This window comes from Lontra canadensis, unplaced genomic scaffold (genome assembly GCF_010015895.1).
Source record: "Lontra canadensis isolate GAN:19392208 unplaced genomic scaffold, GSC_riverotter_1.0 scaffold68, whole genome shotgun sequence".
Classification (NCBI taxonomy): Eukaryota; Metazoa; Chordata; class Mammalia; order Carnivora; family Mustelidae; genus Lontra; species Lontra canadensis.
This window is the reverse complement of record NW_022631062.1, coordinates 731,661-757,344: the sequence shown is the minus strand read 5'-3', so window position 1 is coordinate 757,344 and position 25,684 is coordinate 731,661. Positions and strand designations below refer to the sequence as shown.

Sequence of the window (25,684 nt, the reverse complement as noted above, 5' to 3'; positions counted from 1 at the left end):
CAGCATTCTTATTTAAAAAAAAAAAAGAATAGGTTACATTTTTACCCCTTTGAAATATTTCACTGGACCCCTTAAAAATCACTTTTTAACTGTTAAGTGAATTTCCACTTATTTTTAAATTTCTCAGTCTCTAAGGAACATCATATTCTTTAAGTTACTTTAGTTAGAATTCTATATTTTAGCTCTGCCCAGAGTTGGAATTACAAATGGCTTAAAGGCATTTTCAATTTTTTTCAAATAGTGGCCCATGTGGTATGCTTAGCTTTTTGAAAGAAATAAGCTTTTCAGAGAAATGCCCTAAAACTTTCATATTCCTATAGACTTACACAATTTCAGAGAAGCTCTCTAACAAAATTTAAGTTAACAAGGGGTTCAAAGATTTTCATTTTAACGGTCTCACCCAGACACTCTGCAATTTCAATTTCCACAGGAGCTTGATGTTTACAGAAACTTGTGAATCCTACTAACCTTGTTTATCTGTTTGAAGCTAATTTTTATATGCTAGGTTTTTATTAAACAGGACACAATAAAAGGACTATTTAAGTTGTTTGAAGATTTAGACCAAAGTACTGTTAGATCACTTCTGCCTTCACTCAAGTGGTAACTCTAAGGCAGGACTTCTCAACCTTGGCATTACTGGCATTTTGGGCAGGATCCTTCTTTGCTGTGGGAGCTGCCCAGGGCCCAGTAGAATGTTTAGCAGCATCCCTGGTCTCCACCTACTAGATGCAAATAGCACCCCAACCTCACCCTCCCTACCCCCAATTACTTCTCACAACCAAAAACAAATGTCTCCAGATCCCGCCAAATGCCCCTGGGTAGGGGGAGTGGAAAGAAGAAAGCAAAATGGCCCCAGTTGAGAACTGCTGCACTGAGGCATGCTATTTCTTGCATCAGTACCTACAATTCTATAGGCCTCAATCTTTATTTTTGCAAAGGAGACATATAATGTAAAATGAAAACAAATTTGGAACCAAAATGTCCTGGTAGAGAAAACATATTTTAAAATATAATCAAATTAAGACTATAATTATAAACCAGCCAGTTTCTGTGCAGCAAGGTCTGATCTCAGCTGAACCTCAGCTAACTTCAAAGCCATTTCTCTATAAAGGGCACCACTCACTTTTAGGTCCGTCCCCAACGTTCGCTTCTTTTCTCTCTGTAGTTCTTTTCTGTAGGGATGGACGTTTTCCTCTCTGTCTGATAAAGCCGCCACACCACTACTCTTTTCTTTGCTTGCTTCACAACTTTGCACCAAGTTGTTTTCAACCTTAACTAAGGCAGAAGAAAGAGAACGATGGGTAACCAATTCCTTCTCCAAAGTTAACGCCAAATGATTAATTAGGAAATTAACACTTCCAAATTTTAGATTTTTGAAGAAACAGTTTATAGGGAGAGCTCTGATGAGATTATGAAGGCACTGGAACAAAACTGTTTGATTCCTGGAATAAAAAAACCAAACACAATATTACAAAACTTGGCAGAGCACGTAGCAGTTGTATACAACTTACTGTAGTAATTAATACTCATTTATAATTACTCTCATGATGAATAGAACCAATAATGCATGCATGAGAACTCTGACATAATTCAGTCTGTAGCAATCAAATATACATATCCTATACCAAGTCAGTTAATGTTTATCACTTGCTTCCTGATTATTTTTTTTCTCTGAGTAATAAGATTAATAATATGTTTTTTAAAATGTCACTGAAGGGGAAAGGTAAGTGGAAATCTTAAAATAACCACCAGGCCCTAATCAACCAAAAAAAAAAAAAAGCCAAAAACAAACATCAGGATAAAACAGCTTTAGTTTCTACATGAGGCCACCTGTCTACTGAGGCTATACTAGGCAATGACCTGGACATGTCCCACAGTGACAAAGATCTCTACTGTGGAAATGGCTCTTGGACCACACGGATATGCACTAACTTCTCTGGATGTATTCCAATTTGGTATGCATTACCTGGAATAGATTATTAAAATCCCTTCAAATGGTGTTTTTTGTTTCCACTGGAAGAGTGTCCCATAGAAATTCCCTGGCATCTTGCAAAAGCAAATTTCTGGAAATTCTTTGATTTCTTCACATTTCATGTATTCCAGGAGCCACGTCTTCATTGAAGTCAGAGAATAGTTGGATGATGTGATTTGAAAACAAGTTTTTTTAAACACTGTGAGAAGTGCAAACAGATCTTCCATGTGTTCTACAAGAAAAACACGTCACAAGCTCTGTCATTAAACTGTCCATTATCAAATAAAAAGAGATCTTAAAATTTTCTAATTCAATTAGGCATATGATTAAGAAGTACCAACAAAAATTACCTATAGGTTTCTTCTTTGGAAATATCAGCAGGTATTGCCTACTTGAAAGGTCTTCTAGGCTTAAAAAAAGTCTGCCACACTGAATATAACGATCTTCAGAAGAGTTACCGTTTTCCCTCTCCCTAATTTGTAGCAGCACAGTACAACAAAAATTACTGAACGCTAAAAGTGGTGAAAGAGATGTTACAGCAGTAATGACCTGTACACCCTCTTTCTCAGATGACTGTTCACAAACAAAGCTTTCCTCTTCCTTTTCTTGTTCCTCTCCCTCTTCCTCCTCACTATCAACAGTCAACTTGATCCTTTTTGCATTTGATCCTGTTTCACATGGCAGCGAGCATGGTGCTGGGAAAAAATCCCTCCTCAACTTGATCACCCTATTTTGACACTTAATAAGCCGACAGCTGGAGCTATGAGCTTGATCCAATAACAGTGATAAAGCCACATGATTCAGGGACCTGTAAAACATCCAGAGTTGAGTTCAGTCTAAAAGCTCATTCTTTAAAATCAAAGAGATGATTAAATGTTACACAAACAATAACAAAATTTCTCTCTTTTCCTAGGTAACATTTTACAACTATATCAGAAAATCAAGTATATAAACCAAACACATTTTTAAAGATCCTGTAATAGCACTTTTCTTGAAATAGGAAAGCAGAAACATTGTAAATATGTTGAACTGTAGGAAAATAATTTTCTCAAGAGGAAGGAATGGTAAAATAATGCTGGATTTTATTTTTGAGGTAGGTTCCCCCTTTTCTTTTTAAACAAGAAAAAAAGTACTCATTTTTTAAGAGTTTATTTTAGTAATAGTTTAGAAGGCAAATAAATCTAAAGTAAAACCTGCATTCTATACTCCCCTAAATAATTTGAATAAAATCTGCTTTTTAATATAGAACATTGTGTATTCCTCAGCAATGATACTGTTTGGGATACAATATTGTGAAAATTAATTTCACCTGTTTCTATTTACTTTTTTAATATGGCTAATTAGAGCATTTAAAATTACTTCTGTGGCTTATATTGTATTTCTGTTGGGTAGTGCTGTTCTAGACCATCAAGATAATGTTATCATGATACTTACAGCTTCAAAGAAGATGGGGTCTTCACTCCAACAACCAAGCTGTCATCTATTACACGATACCATATCTTCTCTACTAGCTGTTCTGAATCTTGAAAATTGTCTGGTATGTTTTTATCAAAGGTACAGACAGGATTTTCTTCTTTACCACAAAGAGTAAAAAGATGTGCCTTATAGAAAAATATGTTAAATAACTGATTACCAAAAATACTACCAACGTGGCAAAACTACAAAAATAATATAAGTCAGTTTTTAGTTAGGTCTTATAGCTTACATATCTTAAAATAAACTGCCTTCTATAGTATTTTACATTGCAGATTATATATAAATCACTAAAACGAAATCTATAGAAGTTATATGTAATTAACTATCTACTCAGATCAGGAAGCATGGCCTGATTGGAAATAAGATGAGGTATCCAACACAGAGCCAGGAAAGACATAAACTTGGAATCCATTTTGAAAAAAATCTGAGTTTGTGTCCCAGGCATGCTGAAAAAAATCCAATCATTATTAAAGTGAGTTGTACTAAACCTATAACTGTAAAATTTTGTACAAATAAAGCTGGTTATCTTTGGACTAATGATCAATTATGGCTAAAATTGTATCCTTAAAGTCCAGGCCATACTCATTCATTTCCATGCACAGATGGATTTATAATAACAACTGGAATGGTGGGAGGAGGAGGAGTAATAATCATGATAATTCACAAAACTTACTGAATGCTTAGTGTGTGTCAAGCACTGTTCCCAATGCCGTTCATGTTTCAACTTGCTTAACCTGAACAAAAAAAACCCTCTAGTATCCTAGGTTGGTATTATTATCTACACTTTTCAGATAAGGAAAACAAGACACAAGGATGCTAAGTACCTTGCCCAAAGTCACACAGCTAGCAAGTGGCAGAGCTGGGATTTGAATGAAAACAAACTGGTTCCAGAGCCCATGCTCTATCTTAACCACTACTCTGTATTGCCCCTCTAGGTGGGCAGTAATTACTGAAAAGATAAGGGCACTTACATTCTAGTGGACAAAACAACTTCCTAGGAACCTGATGCTTCAGCTGGTCGCTGTGACCTGAGGCAGGCCATTCATCTGAAACCTGGGGAAATTTTTGCTACCTGCCAGAATTAGTTCTTAAAATTAAACACATAAACAGCCCCAAATGGTGCCTTGCAGACAGAAGTTTTAGTGCAATAACTTCTAAACATTTCTTCCCCTTTTCTAATATTGGCAAAGTCAGAGAGTCTTGGTGGCATAGTCGGTTAAGCATCCAACTCGTGATTTTGGCTTAGGTCATGATCTCAGGGCTGTGAGATCAAGCCCCATGCTGGGCTATGCACTAGCTATGAGCCTGCTTAAGATTCTCTCTCTCCTGGAGCACCTGGGTGGCTCAGTGGGTTAAAGCCTCTGAGTCATGATTCCAGGGTCCTGGGATTGAGCCCCATATCGGGCTCTCTGCTCTGTGGGGAGCCTGCTTCCTCCTATCTCTCTCTCTCTGCCTGCCTCTCTGCCTACTTGTGAACTCTGACTGTCTAATTAATTAATTAATTAATTAAAAGATTCTCTCTTCCACTCCCTTTGTCCTTCCTCTCTCTCTCCTGCTCAATAAAACTAACAACAACAATAATAATAATGCTGGCAAAAGAGTTGGGGTAAGTTAGCGAAGGGAAATGAGACTTCAAAAATTACTTTCATGAGCTTTCCCAAGAGACTGGAACTGTGACACAGAAAAGCAACACGATGTGCTTCTGTTATGATTCTTACATTAACGGAATCATATTTTGGACCCAAGTCCTCATATTGCTAAGACTGAAATATAGACACAAGGGGTAGACTGCTATGAAGGAAATCAGAGTTAGGCACTAAGGTGACTTGAGGGAAAGGAAATTACAGGAGTAAGTTTCTCAATGCTAGCTTTTCTTGATTTAAATGTAACTTTGCTATGCTGTCTTTCTCTGTACAGAATTAATGTGCATAAATACTATTTTTTTATGAAGTCAAGGGAGCTTTTGCTAACTTTCTACATTACTGTACTGATATAAGCAAATGCAAGGTACTTAAAAGAGGTTCCTATGCTGGCAACCACAAGGAAAATGAGAGTAAAATTATAAAAAGCAGATATAAACACTAAAAAAGCAGAGCAATTTAGGGGCATTAACCAGAGGAATAAATACCCTTAGAAATGAACATTGCAACAGACAAAAAGAACAATTAGAATACTGATGAAATTATGTATTCATTAATGAAAGGCTGAATAATACTCTGCATATTCTGTTAAAGGAGTGAGAAAATTCATAATTCACTTACGGGTAATTTCTATGCAAATCGTACAAATAAAAAAGTTTAATAAAATCTTTTGAACAAGAGGATTTGTTCCCCAAGGTTCCCGATAACTGAGATTTTAATATCCTACAGAATAATTAGGAAATTGGTAAAATATTAGCTCATTAATCAAATATTTTCAAGTCATAAAAGTCCAGCATTATAATCCCTGCCACTTTGCTTCTTGGATCATTGAACGGCATTTTCTAATATATCCAAATATTCCAATTAAAGCAACACTTCAATAGCTTGCAGATTTTCAATTCATAAAATGATAAAATGGTCACGTGATTAATTTTACCTTCTCTGCACTTGATGTACTATCATCTTTCCCTTGAACCAGGTTTATTAAAGTTTTGTAAGATTTTGAAATAATTTTTTCCTTAAGCAAGAGATGCTGCTGCAATTCCTGAATACAAGTGAAACCAACCTGTAAAGTAGAAAGAAAACCCATTGTCAGAGACATTTCAAATGAAATCTGAAAATACCATTAATTCAGAAAGTACTTTCTCCAAATTTGCTTATTAAATTCATTTTTCTGTAGAAAAGCAGAGAATACTTCTCAGAGCAAAACTATTTTCTTCACAAATGTTAAGTAATTATAAAGGAAATGAACATGGCAAGAAACTGCAATAGAGTTTATGTACCCAACTGGGAGAATGCCAACATGTTAGCATGCATTTCCCTGCTGAATTAAGTAATCAATCGATACAAATATGGATGTCTAATCAATAGGACTAAAACTAAAAATCAAGGGCTACCAACACTCCTACCCCCACAGATAAACTATTTTTCTTGTTGTTGAAATAGTTACTGCTTCAAAAAGCACAGACATCATTATGAGTAGAAATGGTCACTCTTGATACTATTTAATCCTGTTCATATAATATTTATAGCAAATTTTAAAAAGATAACACATAGCTCCCAAACTGTCACAAGTTTATTTTTGTGCTAATAAATTCAGCACTAAGATGGGCTCTTAACTACAGGAAACAAAGATTGGCTCTCAACTGGGCAGGGAGCAACCCATTGTTTTTATCACACCAGATCAAGAGATTTCACTACCAAGGACGAAACATTCATGAAATGTATTTTGCTACTGAAAATATAGTCATGTCACTGATCTAATAAAAGCGATTTCATTTCAGATGGATATCTGAAACTGTTCAAGTATTAATCCAGCTTTTAATCTAACATGATTTTCTAGATTGAAAACACAAAACACATCCTGTTTCTTAATCCCCTTCTTTCAAATTACAGTTTCAGTCAGGTAAATTCCTTTACTTTTTATTGGTGAACAGAAGCATGAAAATGAAGACTGAATTATATTTTACCTCATTGCCCAAAACATGTAAAGTGTCTAACTAGTATTTTAAAACTTCACCTGTTGACCTATTTCTGCCGGCTCCCCATTATTCACACTCACTCGCTGAGAAATTTGTGACTTAGGGAAGAGAGCTGTACACATCAGAGGGGGAGAGCAAAATGGGAGAATCCTGGAGGGGCAGGGAGTAGAAGAGAGGAATATGTGGGCAGACTGACAATGGAGGCACCCTCAAAAGTTATCTGAGTTCTCTCTTCCCTACTCTCCTCAAAATGCCCCCTGCCCTATTCCAGGACTAAACGGGGAATCACTAGACTACGTAAATATTCTATGTTGTAAAGTTTTGTTATAAAACTATAAAAATAGCCATATGATGAAACATTTAAACAGCATAAAAATACCTCTCAAATTCTCTTTCTAGACCCTCAATTCCGTTTACATAGTCAACAGATTGTTTACCTTTCCAGAACCTTTCTCTGTGTATGTTAAGGAATCTTTGCTTTCTTCTCACGACAAACAAGCAAATAAAACCTATCCCAAACCAAATACAGGAGCATACTGCACTGCAGGACAACAAACCTTGTTTTTTTGGTCTTTTTTACTGTGATCTCTCTCATACACATAGAAAAGGACATAACACCAAAAAAAAAAAAAAAGAGTTTACAAACTACCCAGGTAGTTACCGGGGTAACCATATGTAGTCAGCTGCCCATGGGCACTGACCAGTCAGGGACTTCTCTTGTTTCAATGGAGGCAACACTACCCTAGACTTTTATTTTTTTCAGTGGGAATAAAGTTTTATTGAAACACAGCCACACTCATTCATTTGCATATTTTAGGTGGGGGAGTTGTGACAGAGACGATGTGGCCTGCAAAGCCTGCGATATTTACTATCTGGCCCCTAACAGGAAAAGTTTGTTAACCCCTGGTCTAGACACTTATCACACTCTGTACCCCATTCTTCACCTTCTCCAACTCACGTGACAAATACCTCCACAATAGTCGGCTCCTCTCCCCATCTGGTGGGACTCTAGGCTTCTGCCTACCCACACTAATGCCCTGCCCCAGGGCACAGAGGGTCTAATAGGACCCTGACTGCCCACACCTGTGCCCCCAGCCCTGCCAACAATGAGAACGGCTCAGGGACAGGGTGTGAGCTTTTACCCTAGCCTCTTAAGGTAACTTTCTTGTATGTCTTCATAATTTTACCATTTCTATATCTCCTAAAGAATATTTTTAGGTTTTTGTGTTTTGCTTTGGAAACTTTTATGAATGAAGTCATTCTGTATTGTGCTAGGTTTTTAGTCATCCCATCTGTCACTAGTAGCTGTAGTCTGTGACTTTCACTGCTCTGTAGCATAATATCATATGACCACACCAGCTCGCTTTTTCATTCTCCTGCTGATGGACATCTGGGTTATGTCCAGGCATGCATGGACTATTACTAACAGGGCTGCTGTGAACATTCCTGTACATGTGCACAAATTTCTCTAAGGTCCTGGTTTCCCCATTTCCCCTCCAACTGGTTCCCTTCCAACTTGCTGGAAAACAAATTCCATAGGGGAAAGAGCAGTGAAACAGACACTGGTTCTAGCTCTGCCTGTCCCTTAACCTTTCCGGTTATTTGTTTCCTAATATGTAAAATGGGGGAGGAGGGGTAGACTTGTTAATCCCTAAAAGACCATCCAGGAGTGCCTGGTGGCTCAGTGGGTTAAGCATCTGCCTTCAGCTCAAGTCATGATCTCCAGGTCCTAGGACTGAGTCCCATGTCGGGCTCCCAGCTCAGTGGGGAGTCTGCTTCTCTCTCTCCCTCTACCCACTCCCCACCCTGTTCATACTCCCTCTCTTTTTCTCAAATAAACAAATATCTTAAAAAATAAAAAAAATTAAAATAAAAGGTTGGGAAATATTTTTATGCAAATTGGGAGCTAGTGATAACATATGGATACCTGAAACAAAACGGACATGAAATTCTCACTTACCCCTTCCATATGCTCCTGCCTTCTCTCTGTGTTCCTTTCTTATTTTACTTCTATGAGTCTGTGCTACCTCCTGAGTACTTTTTTGGGGATTTTAATTTATCTTTATTTTTTTATTATGTTCAGTTAGCCATCATATAGTACGTCATTAGCTTTTGATATTGTGTTCGATTATTCATTAGCTGCATGTAACAACCAGTGCTCATCTCAACACATGCACTCCTAGTAATTTTTGAAACACAGTTTGGTTTACTTCTTTGCTCTGAATCTCTTTGAGTGAACTCTTAAACTCAGCTGATGAGACTTTTTTATTTCAATGTATTTTTCATTCATAGATAGGCTATTTGGTTATTTCCTGGGGATAACTGCTCACGATGTCTTATTTATGTGCTTAGTTATTCTGTGAGTGGTTCATTTTCTTTGAAAAATTACTTGTGAGATTTATAAGAGGCCTAGGATAAAATGTGTATTTTGAGAAAGGATTGTATTGTTTGTTTCTAGAGTACTACTGCTTTCGGTTAAACACAAATGCTCCCAGGGCAAAAGTATTAATAGTGTTCTCTGGTTCTCTCTGGGTTCCAGCCTTTACAGTTTGGCCTGATAATTTATTCTTATATTTTCAGCATTTTGAAGCTTTTAGGGGAAATTTTAAAAACATATTTCAACTATGATTTTAACTGGTTTTTATCAGAAGACTTGGTCTAAATAAATTAGGTAACACATTAGTAGAGGTGGAATTTCTAAAAGTCATAATTCATAAATTATTTTGGCAACATTCCTAAATCAGTATAAAGACCTACTGTTTTTTGACAGCCGCACACCATTCCATACTTCAAGTATATTATAACTGATCTACCAAACACCTAATGATGGATATTTAAAATGACTGCATTTTGTCATTCTTAAATACTATATAAACATTCCTAAAAAATCGTCTTTGTTCATTGTACAAGTATATCCTTAGAACAGATTTCTAGAAGTAAAACCGTGAGAGTAAAAAGATATGTCCAATTCACATTTTAATTAGCAATAATAAAATGTTGAGGTTGAGCCACTTTACGTTCTTGAGAATACTGTTTCAGAATGCATATCTACATTATGGAAATTTATCCTTTGTCTCTTGTTACAATTTCTATTTACACAACTTGTCTTTTTATATAATTTATTTTGTCCAGAGAATCAAAGTTTTTAATGTATTGGTCTTTTCCTTTATGGTTCTATGCCCACTATGATATCTTACTATCTACTGACCACATTAATATCTGTGTTCAATAAGCATTTAGTAAATTCACTTTCAAAATTAAAATAGTTGCAAAAAATTTCTTACAGAACCCTACAAAGTACAAATATTTACTATCTGGCCCTTTAAAAAATGAGTTTGCCTGGGATAGAGGAAAAAGTTAAATGACACACAAGGAAATAGACAAATCCACAAAAAGGGACAATTGGCCTGGCCTCCTCATTAGTATCATCGTAAGAAAGTAGGGAAAGGCATTATTTTAGATAAAAAGACCAATAAGACATATAATAATCAAGTGCAAGTGTAAACTTTGACTAGATCCTGAAAAAAAGCATCTGTAAAAAACATTTTTGTGGTAATTGAAGATGTCTGAATATGGAAATAGTAAATAAGAGCAAGAGATTATTATTAATTTTCTAACTGTAATAATAGTATGGTGTGTTTACATAGGTGAATGTCCTTATTTTTTAGGCAATCCCTGCTAAAATATATAGGAGTGAAGTTATGATATTTGCAATTTTCAAATGGTTCTGCTAAAATGTACATACACACATGCATATGCATATAAAGCACAGATGAGGAAGACAGAATTTTTTCCAAAAGTACAAATAGTTAAATCCACGTGAAGACTAGAGATAACTACAGTGCTATTCTTTGAACTTTTTGGAATACTTAAAAATTTTCATGAAAGGGGTGCCTGAGTGGCTCAGTTGTTAAGCGTCTACCTTCAGCTGAGGTCATGATCCCAGAGTCCTGGGATCAGGCACAGAGTCGGGCTCCCTGCTCAGCAGGGAGTCTACTTCTCCCTCTCCCCCTCCCCCTGCTCGTGTTCCCTTTACTGCTGTCTGTCAAATAAATAAATAAAACCTTTAAAACATATTTTATGAATGAAAAAAGGCAGGTTACAAAAGAACATGGATCTTATAATCACATTTCTATGTAAATTTGCATATATTCATAAAAAAATCTACAAGAATATACATGTCAAAGTTGTTAAAATGGGTTATATCTCAGTAGTGGACTCATAAGTAATTATTAGCTTCTTTTTAATATTTCTTTGTACAGTCTGAGTATTCTACAGGGACTATGCATTACCTTCATACACTTTGAAAAAACCAAAAGCTCTTTTTCAGAGAGCTTTGTACGGAAAATTTGAGGGCAAACTGTTCATGTTTGGGACATGTTATGAGTCACTATATTTGATGCTCCTTTAAGAAATACTATGATCCTTGGGGCACCTGGGTGGCTCAGTGGATTAAGCCGCTACCTTCGGCTCAGGTCATGATCTCAGGGTCCTGGGATCGAGTCCCGCATCGGGCTCTCTGCTCAGCAGGGAGCCTGCTTCCCCCCCCCCCCCCTCCGCCCCCACCCCCGCCTGACTCTGCCTACTGGTGATTTCTCTCTCTCTGTTAAATAAATAAAATCTTAAAAAAAAAAAAAGAAACTTTAAGAAATACTATGATCCTTAAGACCAGAAAGAAATGTGTTTTCAAAAGTGAGCTTCATATATTTTATCTTATGAGTCTTATGAAATTTATAATCCTACTACAAAAAGGTATCATTTTTAGATAATACATTTATAAGTAATGTCATAATACTTTTTACAGAGGTATTAAAAGGGCAATGATCCTTTGAATTATCATTTTTTTCTCAATCACTGTGTTGTTTACACATTAAGATCCTTTCTTTCAAGGTTCTTTGCATCTTTTAGAATAGCACCAACCCAAAAAAGCAAAAACAAAAAGCAAACATAGACACTAACTTTCAATCCTCTTTCCAGAGGTGGAACCATCATATAACGATTCCGTTCTTTGTCTTCAAATGAGTCATCTTCATTGCAATCCAATGTTTTGTTCTAAGAAATTAAAAAAAAAACACTAAAATGAAATTTTGAAATAAATTGAAAATTTATAAGATTAACAAAATACAATTAAAGTTTATCCAAAGGGCAGTTTTCCATGTTATACACCACTATATAAGAGACAGAAAATATGTATTTTCCCCATCACTTCTTGTAACTAGAAAAAATTACTAGTACTATTACCACTGACCTAACATTTATATACTGCTTCAAAAAGTACCAGCTTACTAAATTTTTATAAAAAATCCCACAACTAAAGAAAGTAAGAATGATCTTCATTATATTAAGGAAAAACACAGACTCAGATATTTTATGCAGATCTGAAACTCCAGGGGTATTATTTCCCTTCTGTCCAAGATCTTAAGACATTATAAACTATTACTTCTTTTAATAAAGCAGGTTCACTTCATTTTACTCCTTAATTAATCCAATGTTACCATGTTTATTGGTATAAAATGTGATTTTCAAAGCAATAATAAGTTAATCTACAGTGTTACTATCACTATACTCCAAATTTACATCAAAAGCATAGTCAATTTGTATAACATTTCCTGAAAGGGGATTCGATGTATAATTTTAAAAATTCAATCTATGTATTTCTAAAGTTCAAAACGTTTACTGTAAGTATGAAATTATAAACATTGACACAGTGGGTCAAAAGCTTTAAAGCTTCAACTTTCTAAAATGGTTCTTAAAAAAACTGTTCTTAAAGTAATATATATTAAGTATACAGAACTTACTGAATAGCTTACGTAGCCAAGATCTGTTATTGTAAACGAACTCAGGCAATCTGAATTCAAGGACTCCTGAAAAAGTAGCAGTACTTGTTCACTTCCAGTTCCTATAAAGTCATCTATCAGTACTGATCTAATTTTTTCCCACTTAGCAGCAACCTGAAAGAAAGAGAGTAGAAAAGAAAAACAAAACCAGACATGAAATAAACTGAATCCTTTCGGTGCATGTAGGTGTAATGTGTCCTCTTCAATCTTATAAACAGTAATGAAAATGGTAAACATTAAAAACTAAAGATATTGGGGGATCAGACAACATAAAGATTTATAACAGTTTTACAAACAGCAAGATACTGAAATTTAATGTTCTATCAATGTCTGTCCAGGGTCTGTCATATTTCTGCTTTCTATATTAAGATTTTATTATGATTTATAAATTCTAAACTTCTCATGACTATTTTGGAAACTTGAGGTAATTAGAAGGTAGTGGTAACCACTCAAAAATTCTCGAAGCAGAGTAACTTTTCTTAATACACTAAACTCTGGTAGAAGAAAACAAAGCTGATACTAGGGACACAGAATGGGAGGGATCCTATTAGTGAGGCACCTAGAACCATCCTAGCCAACTGGAATGATTTGATCAGTTTATACCAGAACAAGGGACCCCAAGTTTAAAACAGAAGACAAATTCGTAAAGGTCCATGAAGCTGAAAGCCTCCACATTGGTCCCCTGGAGAACTAATACCATGGGGACTAGCTTCTCCTTCTCGCTTAAACAGAAAAGCTAAAACTCCCACTCAGAATCCTGGCGGTAGCACAGATAGATGATAGCGGGTGGCATGTATTAGAGCAAGCCTGTAAGACTTCAATCTATATAACCAAATATTAATCTTTCCTATATAAGGCTGATTTCCAAAGCCAGGAGTTTTTATGTATGCAGGGAGAAAGCTTATTTGTATACCCACCCCCACCCCCACTCCCACCATGAGGATCAGGAATACAATGAACTGTGCGAAGACATTAGAGGTATGAAATGTACTCAACAGGGGCACTTGGGTGGTTCGGTTGGCTGAATGCCCAACTCTTGATTTTGGCTTAAGTCATGATTTCAGGGTCATGAGATGGAGCCTGGCATCAGCTCTGCACTCAGTAGGGAGTATGTTTGAGATTTCTTTCCCTCCTCACCCCACTCTAATAAATTTTTTTAAGAAGAATGTGCTTGACAAGCAAACATGATAGAGCTATGTACTCATGTATGCACACACACACATTTATAATCTATAGCTCTAGAATAGTGCTGTCCAGAATATAGGAGAGAGACAACGCAAGGCATATATATTTAATTTTAAATTTTCCAGTAGCCAACAAAAGAAAATTCTCTAGCAGCACTGAAAAGAAAAAGGTGAAATTTTATATTTAATTTGATGTGCTATATCCAAAAATTGCATCATTTCAATTTAATATTATCAATAAAATTATTAATTTGACATTTTCCTATCATTTTTTACTAAGCCTTTAAAATCTGGTATGTATTTGACACCTATAGCACATTCCAATTCAGACCTGCCACATTCCAAATGTTGAATAACTACATGTGGCTAGATGCTATCATATTTGACAGCACACCCCTAGAACATACAAACCACTATCTGCAACATACCAGTATCTGTTTTAGGTATATGATTCAGTTTTGAAATACCTGCTACATAGATTCTTGTCAAAACTTACAGAGACAATTTCTACTCAGGAGAGAAAGCCTAAGAGAAAAGTTAATCACGCATTTGTCTAACTCAGCTCTGTTTCAAGTTCTATCACTCTCTATCAAGTTCTATTAAACATTATACCGGGGGCTTTTATGAAGGACTGATCTGAGAACATGCTAACCTTGATTTTTAGTATTTATTCTAATTTATGCTTGTTTGCACTTTACCTGTCTTTTAAGCTGCCTTAATTCTCTTATAGAACGAGGTAGTAAAAGGATGGTTGGATGAATCCGTAGCCAACCCAAAGGAAGATTGTATCTATTGGTTTTTCCCATTTTGGAGCAAAACTGTTATCATAGACACCATTTTATTATTCAATAATGTATTCACTTTATTATTCAAAACCTCTTACATAATACCACAAACAGTAAATCCCTCTCAGAACTCAATGTTAGAAAAAAAAAAACTTTGCCTTGACAGTATGTTCCAATCAGTTGTAAAACCTGCTGTATTTGTTTTTTTGTCCTAACTACTAAACTAAGTATAATTCCTCAAAGGCAATCACTTCCCTTAACCCAGGTTTTCTGACATGGTCATCTCTCCTCCTCCTTAGTTTGTAGATTCTTAGCCTTTATTCCTGTTTTTAAAGTAACTGCATATTTTACCCTAAGATATATATTTCTTAAGTAGGTGAATATAAATTTAACACCAAGGTTAAGGCAAGAGCTGCAAAATTCCCAGAGTAGCAAGGTTACCAAAGGAATTCATGAGCACTCAATTTGTGGATATCAGGGTGTAATTCCAGAGCTTTTGATACAGGGCATTTGAAAACAGCTTAGACATACAGAATCCCTGAAGAAGTAGCTTAAGAGGTGTGTCAGTAGGGACTTAGGTAAGTAACTTGTGCAAAGGATGATGGTGCATTTTAGATAAAGAAACCTAGAACACAGTTTCAAGGTAGGAAAGCCAACCAGCAGTATACAGGCTCACTTCCAGAGTGGCACAGTATCCTTCTTTGGGTAATGTGTTAGCAGCAGAGCTTTACAGTGTCCAAGCAGGCGACCCACTTACAGTGTATAAGGACTATATTACACTGAATTAATGAGGCACAAGGGGACTGTTTTTCCTTATCCGGGTGAATAAGGGACTTCAAAGGTCCAAGTCAATGATGACAGTCCTAGCCCTTGTATAACATAATAGCTACTTACTGAGCTTCTCCTGTGTGCCAAGCACTGTGCAAGACACTTTACAATGTCATTTGCTTTAATTCTCTGCTCTCAGAGGCAGGATGATCCCAATTTCATTAAGACAGGAAAGGAGTTCACAAAAATTCAACACATTCCTTAAGGTAAGACTAGTAAGTGGCTCAGTTGGGATTTAAACCCAGGTTAAGTGTGCTCTTTCCATTTCCCGGACCCCAATAAGAATTATAGGCTATGCTAGATGTTTCCCTGCTACCATTTTGGGAAAGGAAAAGAGAGTAGAGAAAGACAGAAAATGTTACTTTCCAAACAACCTTCAAATAAAAGTATAATATGCTTTTAAAAGATCGCTTTCAAAATAAAATAGGGTACTTTTAAATTACTTTTCTTTCAAAAATTTTTTAAATTTACTTATTTATTTTAGAAAGAGAGAGCAAATGCACACAGTGGGAGCAGCAGTGGGAGAGGAGAGAGAATCTTTGAAGCAGGCTTCAAGCCCAGTGCAGAGCCTAACCCAGGGCTCAATCTCACGTCTCTGAGATCATGACCTGAGCCTAAATCAAGAGCTGCATGCTTAACTGACTAAGCCACCCAGGCACTCCTTTTGAGAATTTAAGTTCTGTATGTATTACAGAGGTTAAATATGGTTACATAACCCCTATAAACACAATGGTGATTTACAAGGAAAAGCCTGATAAAACACAATCTCAACCTGATACTTTCATACACACAAACAGAAACACACGAAGTAAGGATTCACCTAAAAAATGGATGGCCTGGTTGGGTATGAGTCCGACTCTTGATTTTGACTCTGGTCATGATCTCAGGGTCGTAAGACAGAGCCTGGCATTGGACTCCACGCTCAGCACGAAGTCTGCTTGAGATTCTCTCTCTCCCTTGCCCTCTGTCCCTCCCTCCACTCACACACTCTAACTAAATAAAATCTTGGGGTGCCTGGGTGGCTCAGTCAGTTTAGTGTCTGCCTTCGGCTCAGGTCATGATCCCAGGATCCTGGGATCAAGCAGTGAGTCAGTCTCCCTACTCAGTGGAGAGGCTGCTTCTGCTTCTCCCTCTCCCTCTGCCTGCCACTCTATGTGCTTGTGAGCTCTCTCTCTGTCAAATAAATAAACAAATAAAATCTTTAAACAAATTAGAAATAGTTATACTAAAAGACAAATAAATATATAATAATTGTAGCTATATATTTATATATTTCCAAACAACTCAAAGGTTTTATGACTCAAAACGGCAAGGCAAAACCTTTACCAGGTAGTATTCAGATAACTTAAAGAAATAAGAATGATGCAATATATATGATTTTAAGTGCAGCACTAAAAATTGATTTGGATAATAAGACTCCAGGATAGGGGTGCATGGGTGACTCAAGTCATTTAAGTGTCTGCCTTCAGCTCAGGTCATGATCCTAGAGTCCTAGGACTGAGCCCCACATTGCGCTCCCTGCTCAGCAGGGAGTCTGCTTCACCCTTCTCCACCCCCACCCCACTGGTGCTTTCTCTTGCCATCTCTCTCCCCAAAAAATAAATATTTTTTAAAAAGACTCCAGGATACACTCTCTGAAACATATAAATGTGTAAAAGGTCTAAGGCTACACCAATGGAATGATTATAAGAATAAGTACTCTACCTGAAAGTTCTTTTTCCAAACGACACAAGCATCACCAGACCTAAAGGATACGATGAAAAAGTCTCCTCTGCCTGAATCCATAAGTTGAACTGCACAAGGATCTCCAAATGGAAGCTGGCACACGCTTTTAGGAGTCCCATTTTGAAATAAAATCAGCTGATTCTTTCGAGTAAGGGCAATCAGAGACATTCTTAACTGATTGTTGACAATCTCCGTTGCACAGACATGCACATAAGTTATTACACTGGTATAAGCAGGAGGGATAATGTATGCATCACTTACTACTTCTTCATTTTCAAGGGAGTATACACAAAATTTGGTATTCCAAATTGCATAATCTGATTTTGAAAGCTTTTGAGTGGATCCTTCTTCAGATAAAAAACATGTCTTCGGTCCTAATAAAACCATACCTAGATTTTCAATCTCCCCTGCCCACTCAACAGAGGAAAAATTAAGAGACAAAGTAGTAACTTTGCCTGTTTGGGAAGAGATACAGTAGAATGTTTTCACATGTCTCCATAAAACGAACGGACCATTAAGGACCCTTACACCATCCTTCAACTCATGGCTTAGTCTAAAGCTCAAACGCTTTTCGAATTTATTGGTACTGTGAAGAAATAGAAGAAAATATGTGAAGATGTTATTCTTTTTATTGCATTGTATCATAATATAAGGGAGATTAATTCCAGTTCTGAAATCTGACACACAGTTGCAACACATAATTTTTAAATGAGAGTTTTCTTCCTTTAGCATAAAGGATCCAGTGGACTTCTGAACAAATGCTCTTGTTCTTCTGTCAAACACCATTCTCCTGACATGTAATACAGGTGTTTTTGCAGGACCTTTACCTGCAAAATGTCCCTCAGACAGCTGAAAAATAAGGACTTCCCCATTATAACACAAGAGCATTTCTTGTTCCTTAGATGACACGGCTTGTTTGCTAGACATTCCACAATATCAAGTCTTTGTGTTGGTCCAATTTTCGAATTCAAATGGATCCCAGTTGATGCTTTTAAACCTAAAAATGTAATGAGAAAACTACCATCAAGAAGGCAGTTGAAAACACATTTCTGCTAGAGAACTATTAAGTTTTATGAACATTTTAAAGCTTTTTATGCCATCTTAATAATGTTATACTTATCAAAAAACTACATCCCAAATATCATCTTTGTACAGTTAAAAAACAGAGTTTGCAAACAATGCAAATAACCACATCACAAAAGATAACTGAGTGTGTTAACAGCATCTATTAAAAGTTGTGCGTGGTCTGCTGAAAGTGCCTGACCGTTTTTCTGGTTTAGGGGATTTCTTAAGGGTTCCACTTCTGTCTCTCTTTTAAACCTACCAACCTAATCTAGTTTTCCCATTTTCTTCCAACCCCACCCCCCTGCCATTTTCTACTCTGTTGACTCAAACCTCGTTTTTTTTCTCTCACCCTTACACCCTCAACAATGACAACTGAGTAGTCAACAACTCAGATTGACTGCTACCACAACCCAGGCACTTGGGGTCATGCTTTCCTGAAACAGGAGCTCATACAGACTCTATGGCCAAAATAAAAGAAAGAAAAACAAAGGATTCTATGCTATAGTTTAAAAAAAAAATCTCCATAGGAGTAACAGAAATAAATACTAAACCATATTCTGCAAAAACAGTGCAGCTTTGGGACTTTAAGTCATTATTCCTCTTACTAGAGGTATGACTTTGGCCAAGTTACTTAGTCCCTCTATGCCTCATATCCACCTATAATGGGGTGAAGTACTTCCCTACAAGGTATTGAAATTAACTAAAATAACCCACTTAAAATAGAACCTGACACACACATATATATAAGGTGCTTGATAAAGCTTAGCTGCTACAGTTGTCCTTATCATCACCATGGCCAGCTCTGGTTTATATAGTACCCAACCTTTGAAACGTCAGTACAGTTGCATACTTAAGTTTGTGAATGCTGAAAGGTCCCTCTCCACTATAGATAACTCTAACTCATATTCTTTCTTTTCTCCTACTTGTGGATCATTTACACCAGAAAATTCAACTATTTCAGAAAAATACATCATTTGTAATTAGGTAATGTTTTCCTCTGCTGAATGAGAAACAAACTGCAAAGGCTTGGGTTTTGTTCTTTTATTATAAAAATCTACCAAGAGTCCAATTAGAAAAAAGTTACCACTGAACCATCTACAAATTTAACTTAATGTAGCATTTTGTAGAAATGATTTTAATTTAGAGGCAATTCTATTAAAATGCAGACTCGATCAGTCAGCATCTACTTTCAAACTGGAGATTTTGTGGCTTATTGTCTAATTTCCAAATACATCATTTGTTGTGGTTTTTATATTAAGATTTTTTTATTTGACAGCGAGAGAGGGAACACGAGCAGGGGGAGTGAGAGAGGGACAAGCAGGCTCCCCGCTGGGCAGGGAGACCGATGTGGGGCTTGATCCCAGGATGCTGGGATCATGACTTGAGCCAAAGGCAGATGCTTAACGACTGAGCCACCCAGATGCCCCCATTTGTTGTAGTTTTAAACAATGTTCACAAATTCTTTGAAATTCCTTCCATCAATTAATTCTTCTCTCCTTGAATGAGGGCTGGTCATTATGATTCACTTCTAGCCAACAGAATACGACAGAAGGGGCAACGTGAGACTTCCAAGACTGGGTCATAGAACATTGTGGCTTCCTTGTTGACTTGATCCTTGGATCACCTGCAAGGAGGAAAGCCACCTGCCATATAATTAAGACACTCAGGCAGCCCCATGGAGATGTGTACACAGCGAGGAACTATAGCCTCCTGCCAATGGTCAGCAAGAGACGGGGGCCTTTTAACAACAGCCATGTGAGGGAGACTTCTTGGGATCAGATCTTCCATCTCCAGTCAAGCCTACAGATGATTCAGCCCCCTGGAGAGCTCCTGAATCAGAAGAACCAAGCTAAGCTGCTCCCAAATTCTTGATCCTTGGTAATTTTGAGATATGTTTGTTGTTTTAAGCTGCTAAATTTGGGAATTATTTGTTATACAGTAACAGATAAATACATTTCTCTATGGTAATTTGTTTAAGTTGATGATACTGTTTTTGAGAATTTCACGAAACCTATTACTTGAAGCAACTGGAAAAACTGTATCATAATACAAACTAGCAGAAGTCACTGGCTTACTGGTTTGTTGTTAGGCAATTAATGCAAATATCTGGGACAACAGGTATCATAAAGTAGTTTCAGCTTAATGAGTAAAGAAGATAAGTAGGTAAATCAAAGGTGTGGCTTTTACTTATGAAACTATCTTTTAGTTTAAAGGTAATATTGTATTACAACAAAATGTATGAATAATAATTTATTTAAAATTTCCCACAGATATGTCAGGTCTCTTAGATTTCTAAAAGAAATTTCCTTTTTCAGCATTAAATGATACATTGTTCTTTTAGCATTAAAATGATATAATCTGGGGCACCTGGGAGGCTCAGTCAATTGAGAGTCTGTCTTCGGCACAGGTCATGATCCCAGGATCCTGGATTGAGCACCGCATGGGGCTCCCTGTTCAGCAGGGATCCTGCTTCTCCCTCTGCCCCTCCCCTTGCCCATGCTTTCTCTCTCTAATAAATAAAGAAAAATCTTAAATAAAATAAAATAAAATTATATAATCTGAGGTAAGTGTATAAGAACATGTCTTTTACTACCTATTTGCTTTTCATATTTCTTAAGTACTAAAAACAACCAAAAGAAACCTCTATACAGAAAAGGATTTTGGAAGAAATGTGTGAGACCCTTAACAGAGAGATAAGGAATAACATAACAGAGATAAAGGGCTCAATAAACGAAATGAGAAACACACTTGACAAAATAAACAGCAGGCTGGAAGAAGCAGAGGAAAGAATTAGTGACCTAGAAGGCAGAGTAATGGAAATTAATCAAGCTGAACAAAAGAAAGAAAAAAGAATTCTGCAAAACAAGAACAGATTTGGGGAACTCAGTGACCCCCATCAAACATAATAACACTTGTTATTTTACTATTAAATGTCACAACTAATGTTTAATCAACGCAATGCTCTGGTTCACCAGTATCTGAATATGACAGGAGAATCTGATTGCTAAAAGGTCGGCAGAATATCCCCCTTTACTAAACTCTAAGTATGTACTGTTGCACCTTGATAAAGTTATGATTTAAGAAAATCAGACCCCGGGGCGCCTGGGTGGCTCAGTGGGTTAAAGCCTCTGCTTTCGGCTCAGGTCATGATCCCAGGGTCCTGGGATCGAGCCCCACATCGGGCTCTCTGCTCAGCAGGGAGCCTGCTTCCCCCCCTCTCTCTGCCTGACTCTCTGCCTACTTGTGATCTCTCTCTGTCAAATAAATAAATAAATAAAATCTTTAAAAAAAAAAAAAAGAAAGAAAGAAAATCAGACCCCTAACACTCTTCTTTCAATGTTACCAGCAAATATCTTAACTTAGAAACTACTATCTTCCAACTCTGTGCCAACTACCACTACAGTACTTCAGGCTTTCAACTCTCACTTAGGCTGACGTAAAAGCTTCTTAAATTGATCTTCCTTTCTCTAGGCTCTCCCCTCCAACTTAGCAATTTATTTATGCTACCTCACTTACTGTTCTAAAACACAAACTTGATCTGGTAACTGTCCCCTACCTCAAAAACCTTGCATGGACCCTCTCCCCCTTCTCAACAGATATATATGTGAATTGCTTACTGGAAAGATTAGATGCTAAATACTGTGAACTGAACATACGAATGACACAGAGACAAAAGACTGCAACCCATTGTTATAAAGTTTATCATGGCATTCAAAGCCCTGTTATAATCCTAACCCAATATACTTGCAGCATGAGCTCTAGGCAAAATGCAAACTTATTCTCATGGATTTAGGTTCAAATAGATTTAAATGACTGTTTTATGAAAGGCCTTTATATTTAAATACTAGTGCAAAACCATGCACATTTTAAATATAAGTTATTTAAAATTGATCACCTTCAGAGTTAAAAATTAGAAGTCATTAATATATTTACTTACGAAGGAAAATTTTTTTCCTCAAACTTTCTATAATCTCAAGGCTTACTGAATTTGCATACCTGTGTACATTTTATTTTATATTGATGCAACATCTGTTTTAAGAGTAAGAGTTCTTAGCATATGTTCATTAAAAAAACCTTTGAGCCTATGGAATAAATGCTGATTTTATTTTTTTAGATAAAAGCAGTATGGAAACAAGTGAGACTAAGGTCAATTTAGAGGTTCTAAGACCACCATAAACAAGCCCTGATTAATCAAACCCTGATTATCAGGGCACCAGACTTACTATTCCAGCCTATTGGTCATCTGACTTTTTACTTATCCTTACAACAGTGGCTTACACCTTTACGACAGAAAACAAACAAACAAACAAACAAACAAACAGGTAACTCAAACCGGTTAAGTTTTACCTCCTATTGCAGCTAGTGGGGTGGGGAAGGGGTTGGAAGATTATTTATAAAATACTACATAATTAAATTGAGTTTTTCCTGTTCTGTATTACCATACATCATAGGTGATTGTACATATTTTGTACATAAAAAGAAAATACATGAATATACTGGGGAAATAATACATGCTAACAGAAATATAGTAGATTGGCAATAAATCATCACTCTCATCCACTCTTCCCTATCAGCCTCCTGTCAAATAAACAATGATCCTTTTAAATGCTAATAAATTCCTCTGGGTGTCATAAATTTCAGAACTCTTCAAATGAACTACCTGTCTGGTTGAGGAAGATCCAAAAAGAGCACTATATTATCTGCAGATAAAATCTAAAAATGTCTCTAAGAAACTGTATCAAGCGTGAGCAATAGAAAGTATCTTTGGAAAAAAAGGTAGAATTAAGATACTCAAACAAAAATTTCAAAAAAACCCTAAGACTTCAAAACCTCAAAAGAAAACCTAAGAATATTAAACATTTTATAAGCATAATACGGATAGATGTACCTTTCACAACCTTTAGGACATTATTTACCTAAGTAAATTAACTTGGCTACAGAGTAGGTCTGCTGTTAAAAACGTTTTTCTACCTATATAACTGGAAATCATTTGTTGGAGCCTACCCAGAATCAAGCTCCATTTTCCCTTTTCCAACAACGCTTAGGGTATCTGAGAAGTAGGTGAACACAGGCGAATGGTGATGCACTAAGAGAATTAGGAAAGACTACGTTAAAGGTTTTCTGTGTCATCCTAAGGACTTCTCACTTTATCGGAACAGTGATACATCACTGAAAGATTTCAAAGATAGAAATCACAGGACTGTACTTCTGAATGACAAAGACCCTGGTGACAGTGTTGAAGATGGGGGTAAGGTGAGAATGGAGGCAGAGCCCATCAATTAGGAGATAATTATGAGTTCTTAATTAAAAGATGTACCTTTGGAAGGCAACTTAGCAAGTCACTTGAAATAGATATATCCAGCAATTTCGTTTCTAGATATGAACCCAGAGAAACAATCTTACACACTAATGTACAAAGACATTGCTCTAGAATGTTCATTGTGCTGTTGTTTGTAACAGCAAAAAAGAAACTTCAATGACCATCAACAGAGGAATGAACACAGTTAAAAATGAATCAGATCGGGGCGCCTGGGTGGCTCAGTGGGTTAAACCTCTGCCTTCAGCTCAGGTCATGATCTCAGGGTCCTGGGATCGAGCCCCACATCAGGCTCTTCGCTCGGGAGGGAGCCTGCTTCCCCCTCCCTCTCTCTCTGCCTGCCTTTCTGCCTACTTGTGATCTCTGTGTGTCAAATAAATAAATAAAAATCTTAAAAAAAATGAATCAGATTTATGTATATACCACCATGGCTTAATTTCAAAAATCAAATGAAAAAAAACTGGGTTGCAGAAAAATGTATTCTGTGGTACATTATGTATCTAAATCAAAAAACATAAAACGACATTACATATTTTCTGTTTACCTACAAAGGCTACATTCCCTGAGTGCTTCTCTGCCAGGTACTATTCTAAGCACTTTGGACTCATTTATTTCTCACTACATTCTTATGCTATAGGCAATGTTATCCCATTCTACAGATGGGGAAATTGAGGCATGGAGTTTAAGAATCTTCTCAAAGGCCTAAAAATAGGAAGTGACAGAGCCAGGATTCAAACCCAGGCAAACTTGTCCAAAATTTAAAGAGCAAGGATTCTGTAAAGATTCATGTCAAATTCCAATGACTATTTATTCTGGAGAAGGGGAGAGATATCAGGTAGGGGAGTGGAGCCAGAAGGAGACTTCCGCTAGAGCTGCAATGTTGTTTTTTAACAATGTATTCAATTATTTTTAAACAATATGTCAATTTTCCCCCATCAAAATCTGTAGCATATTAAAAAAAAGTCTCGGCCAAAGATGCTAAAGTGTCAATCACGGTTGACTGTAGATGGTGAAAATATGGGGATTTTTCTTCCTGCAATTTCTCTGTAGTTTTCATTATCTTCCCGTTTTTTTTTAAAGCCTGTATTGAATCGTTTGAATGCAAAATGACTTCCTTTCACTACTTTAGCCAACAACTACAAAATTGTTCCAGTGCCTTATAAACCTACATCTTTCTGAAGTTTGGCACTTAATGTCATTTTGCACTGGATAACTGTCAGAGGGGCCCCCCTGTGCGTTGCAGGCTATTTAGCGATACCTACTAGTTGCCAGTATTAGGCCCCATCCCGGTAGTGCCAACCAAAACCACCTCCAGACACTGCCAAATGTCCCCTGCGAGACAAAATTGCCCCAAGTTAAGAACTACCCCAGTTCATAAACTTTTAAGATGCTTTGCACCTTTTAAGTTTATATAACTGCTTTAGTTTAAGGATTTCAAAAACATGATCCTTGTTAAGTTTCTCACACTCCAAGTGGGAAAGATGCGGCGAGGGTGAAGAAAGGTTCAAGCGAAATAATCCTATACAGCAAGGACATGATGAACATAGGCCGCGGCACACTCGTCTCCATCCCCTTATTCCGCAAAGACGGGAACCAACCCAGCTCTGCCGCCCAGCCCCGCGAAGGCCAGGTAGGGGTAAGGGACGACTGGCCAGCCCTACCTCACTGCGCCAGGCCCTGCGTCTCAGAGCCGCCACTTTTCCGACTCCCTACGCGGGCGCGGAACCCCTCCGCTCCAAACCTCCCGCCCGCGCGCTGCATCCTGGGAGATCCGGGCTGGAGGCTGCGTCGAAAGCGGGGGAGGCGGAGCCTGCCGAACCTTCCCGGAGACGGTTGCCAAGGGAGGCTGAGGGGGCGGGGCCTCCAGGGAATG

General features: G+C 37.1%; 1 protein-coding gene across 1 annotated transcript; it reads right to left on the bottom strand.

Moving 5' to 3' along the window:
- Positions 1-770: 770 nt before the first annotated feature.
- On the bottom strand, positions 771-25,506 carry FANCB (FA complementation group B). The gene is made up of 9 exons (XM_032880150.1): positions 25,473-25,506; positions 17,409-18,426; positions 12,869-13,021; positions 12,030-12,122; positions 6,026-6,154; positions 3,407-3,573; positions 2,323-2,780; positions 1,967-2,204; positions 771-1,442 (listed from the first exon to the last, which is right to left on the bottom strand). Exons 2-9 carry the CDS (start codon positions 18,354-18,356, stop codon positions 1,031-1,033), a joined length of 2,598 nt encoding a protein of 865 aa, XP_032736041.1. The 5' UTR covers positions 18,357-18,426; positions 25,473-25,506; the 3' UTR covers positions 771-1,030.
- Between the last annotated feature and the right edge of the window lie 178 nt (positions 25,507-25,684).

What these genes read in the sequence shown, in the direction of transcription:
- FANCB (XM_032880150.1), bottom strand. Translation starts at nt 18,356, where the DNA reads ATGTCTAGCAAACAAGCCGTGTCATCTAAGGAACAAGAAATGCTCTTG. An exon ending in GTACATCAAGTGCAGAGAAG is followed by an intron (nt 3,574 to 6,025) that starts GTAAAATTAATC and finishes TTTTTCTATAAG; the next exon opens with GCACATCTTTTTACTCTTTG. An exon ending in ATTTTAATAATCTATTCCAG is followed by an intron (nt 1,443 to 1,966) that starts GTAATGCATACC and finishes TTTTTATTCCAG; the next exon opens with GAATCAAACAGTTTTGTTCC.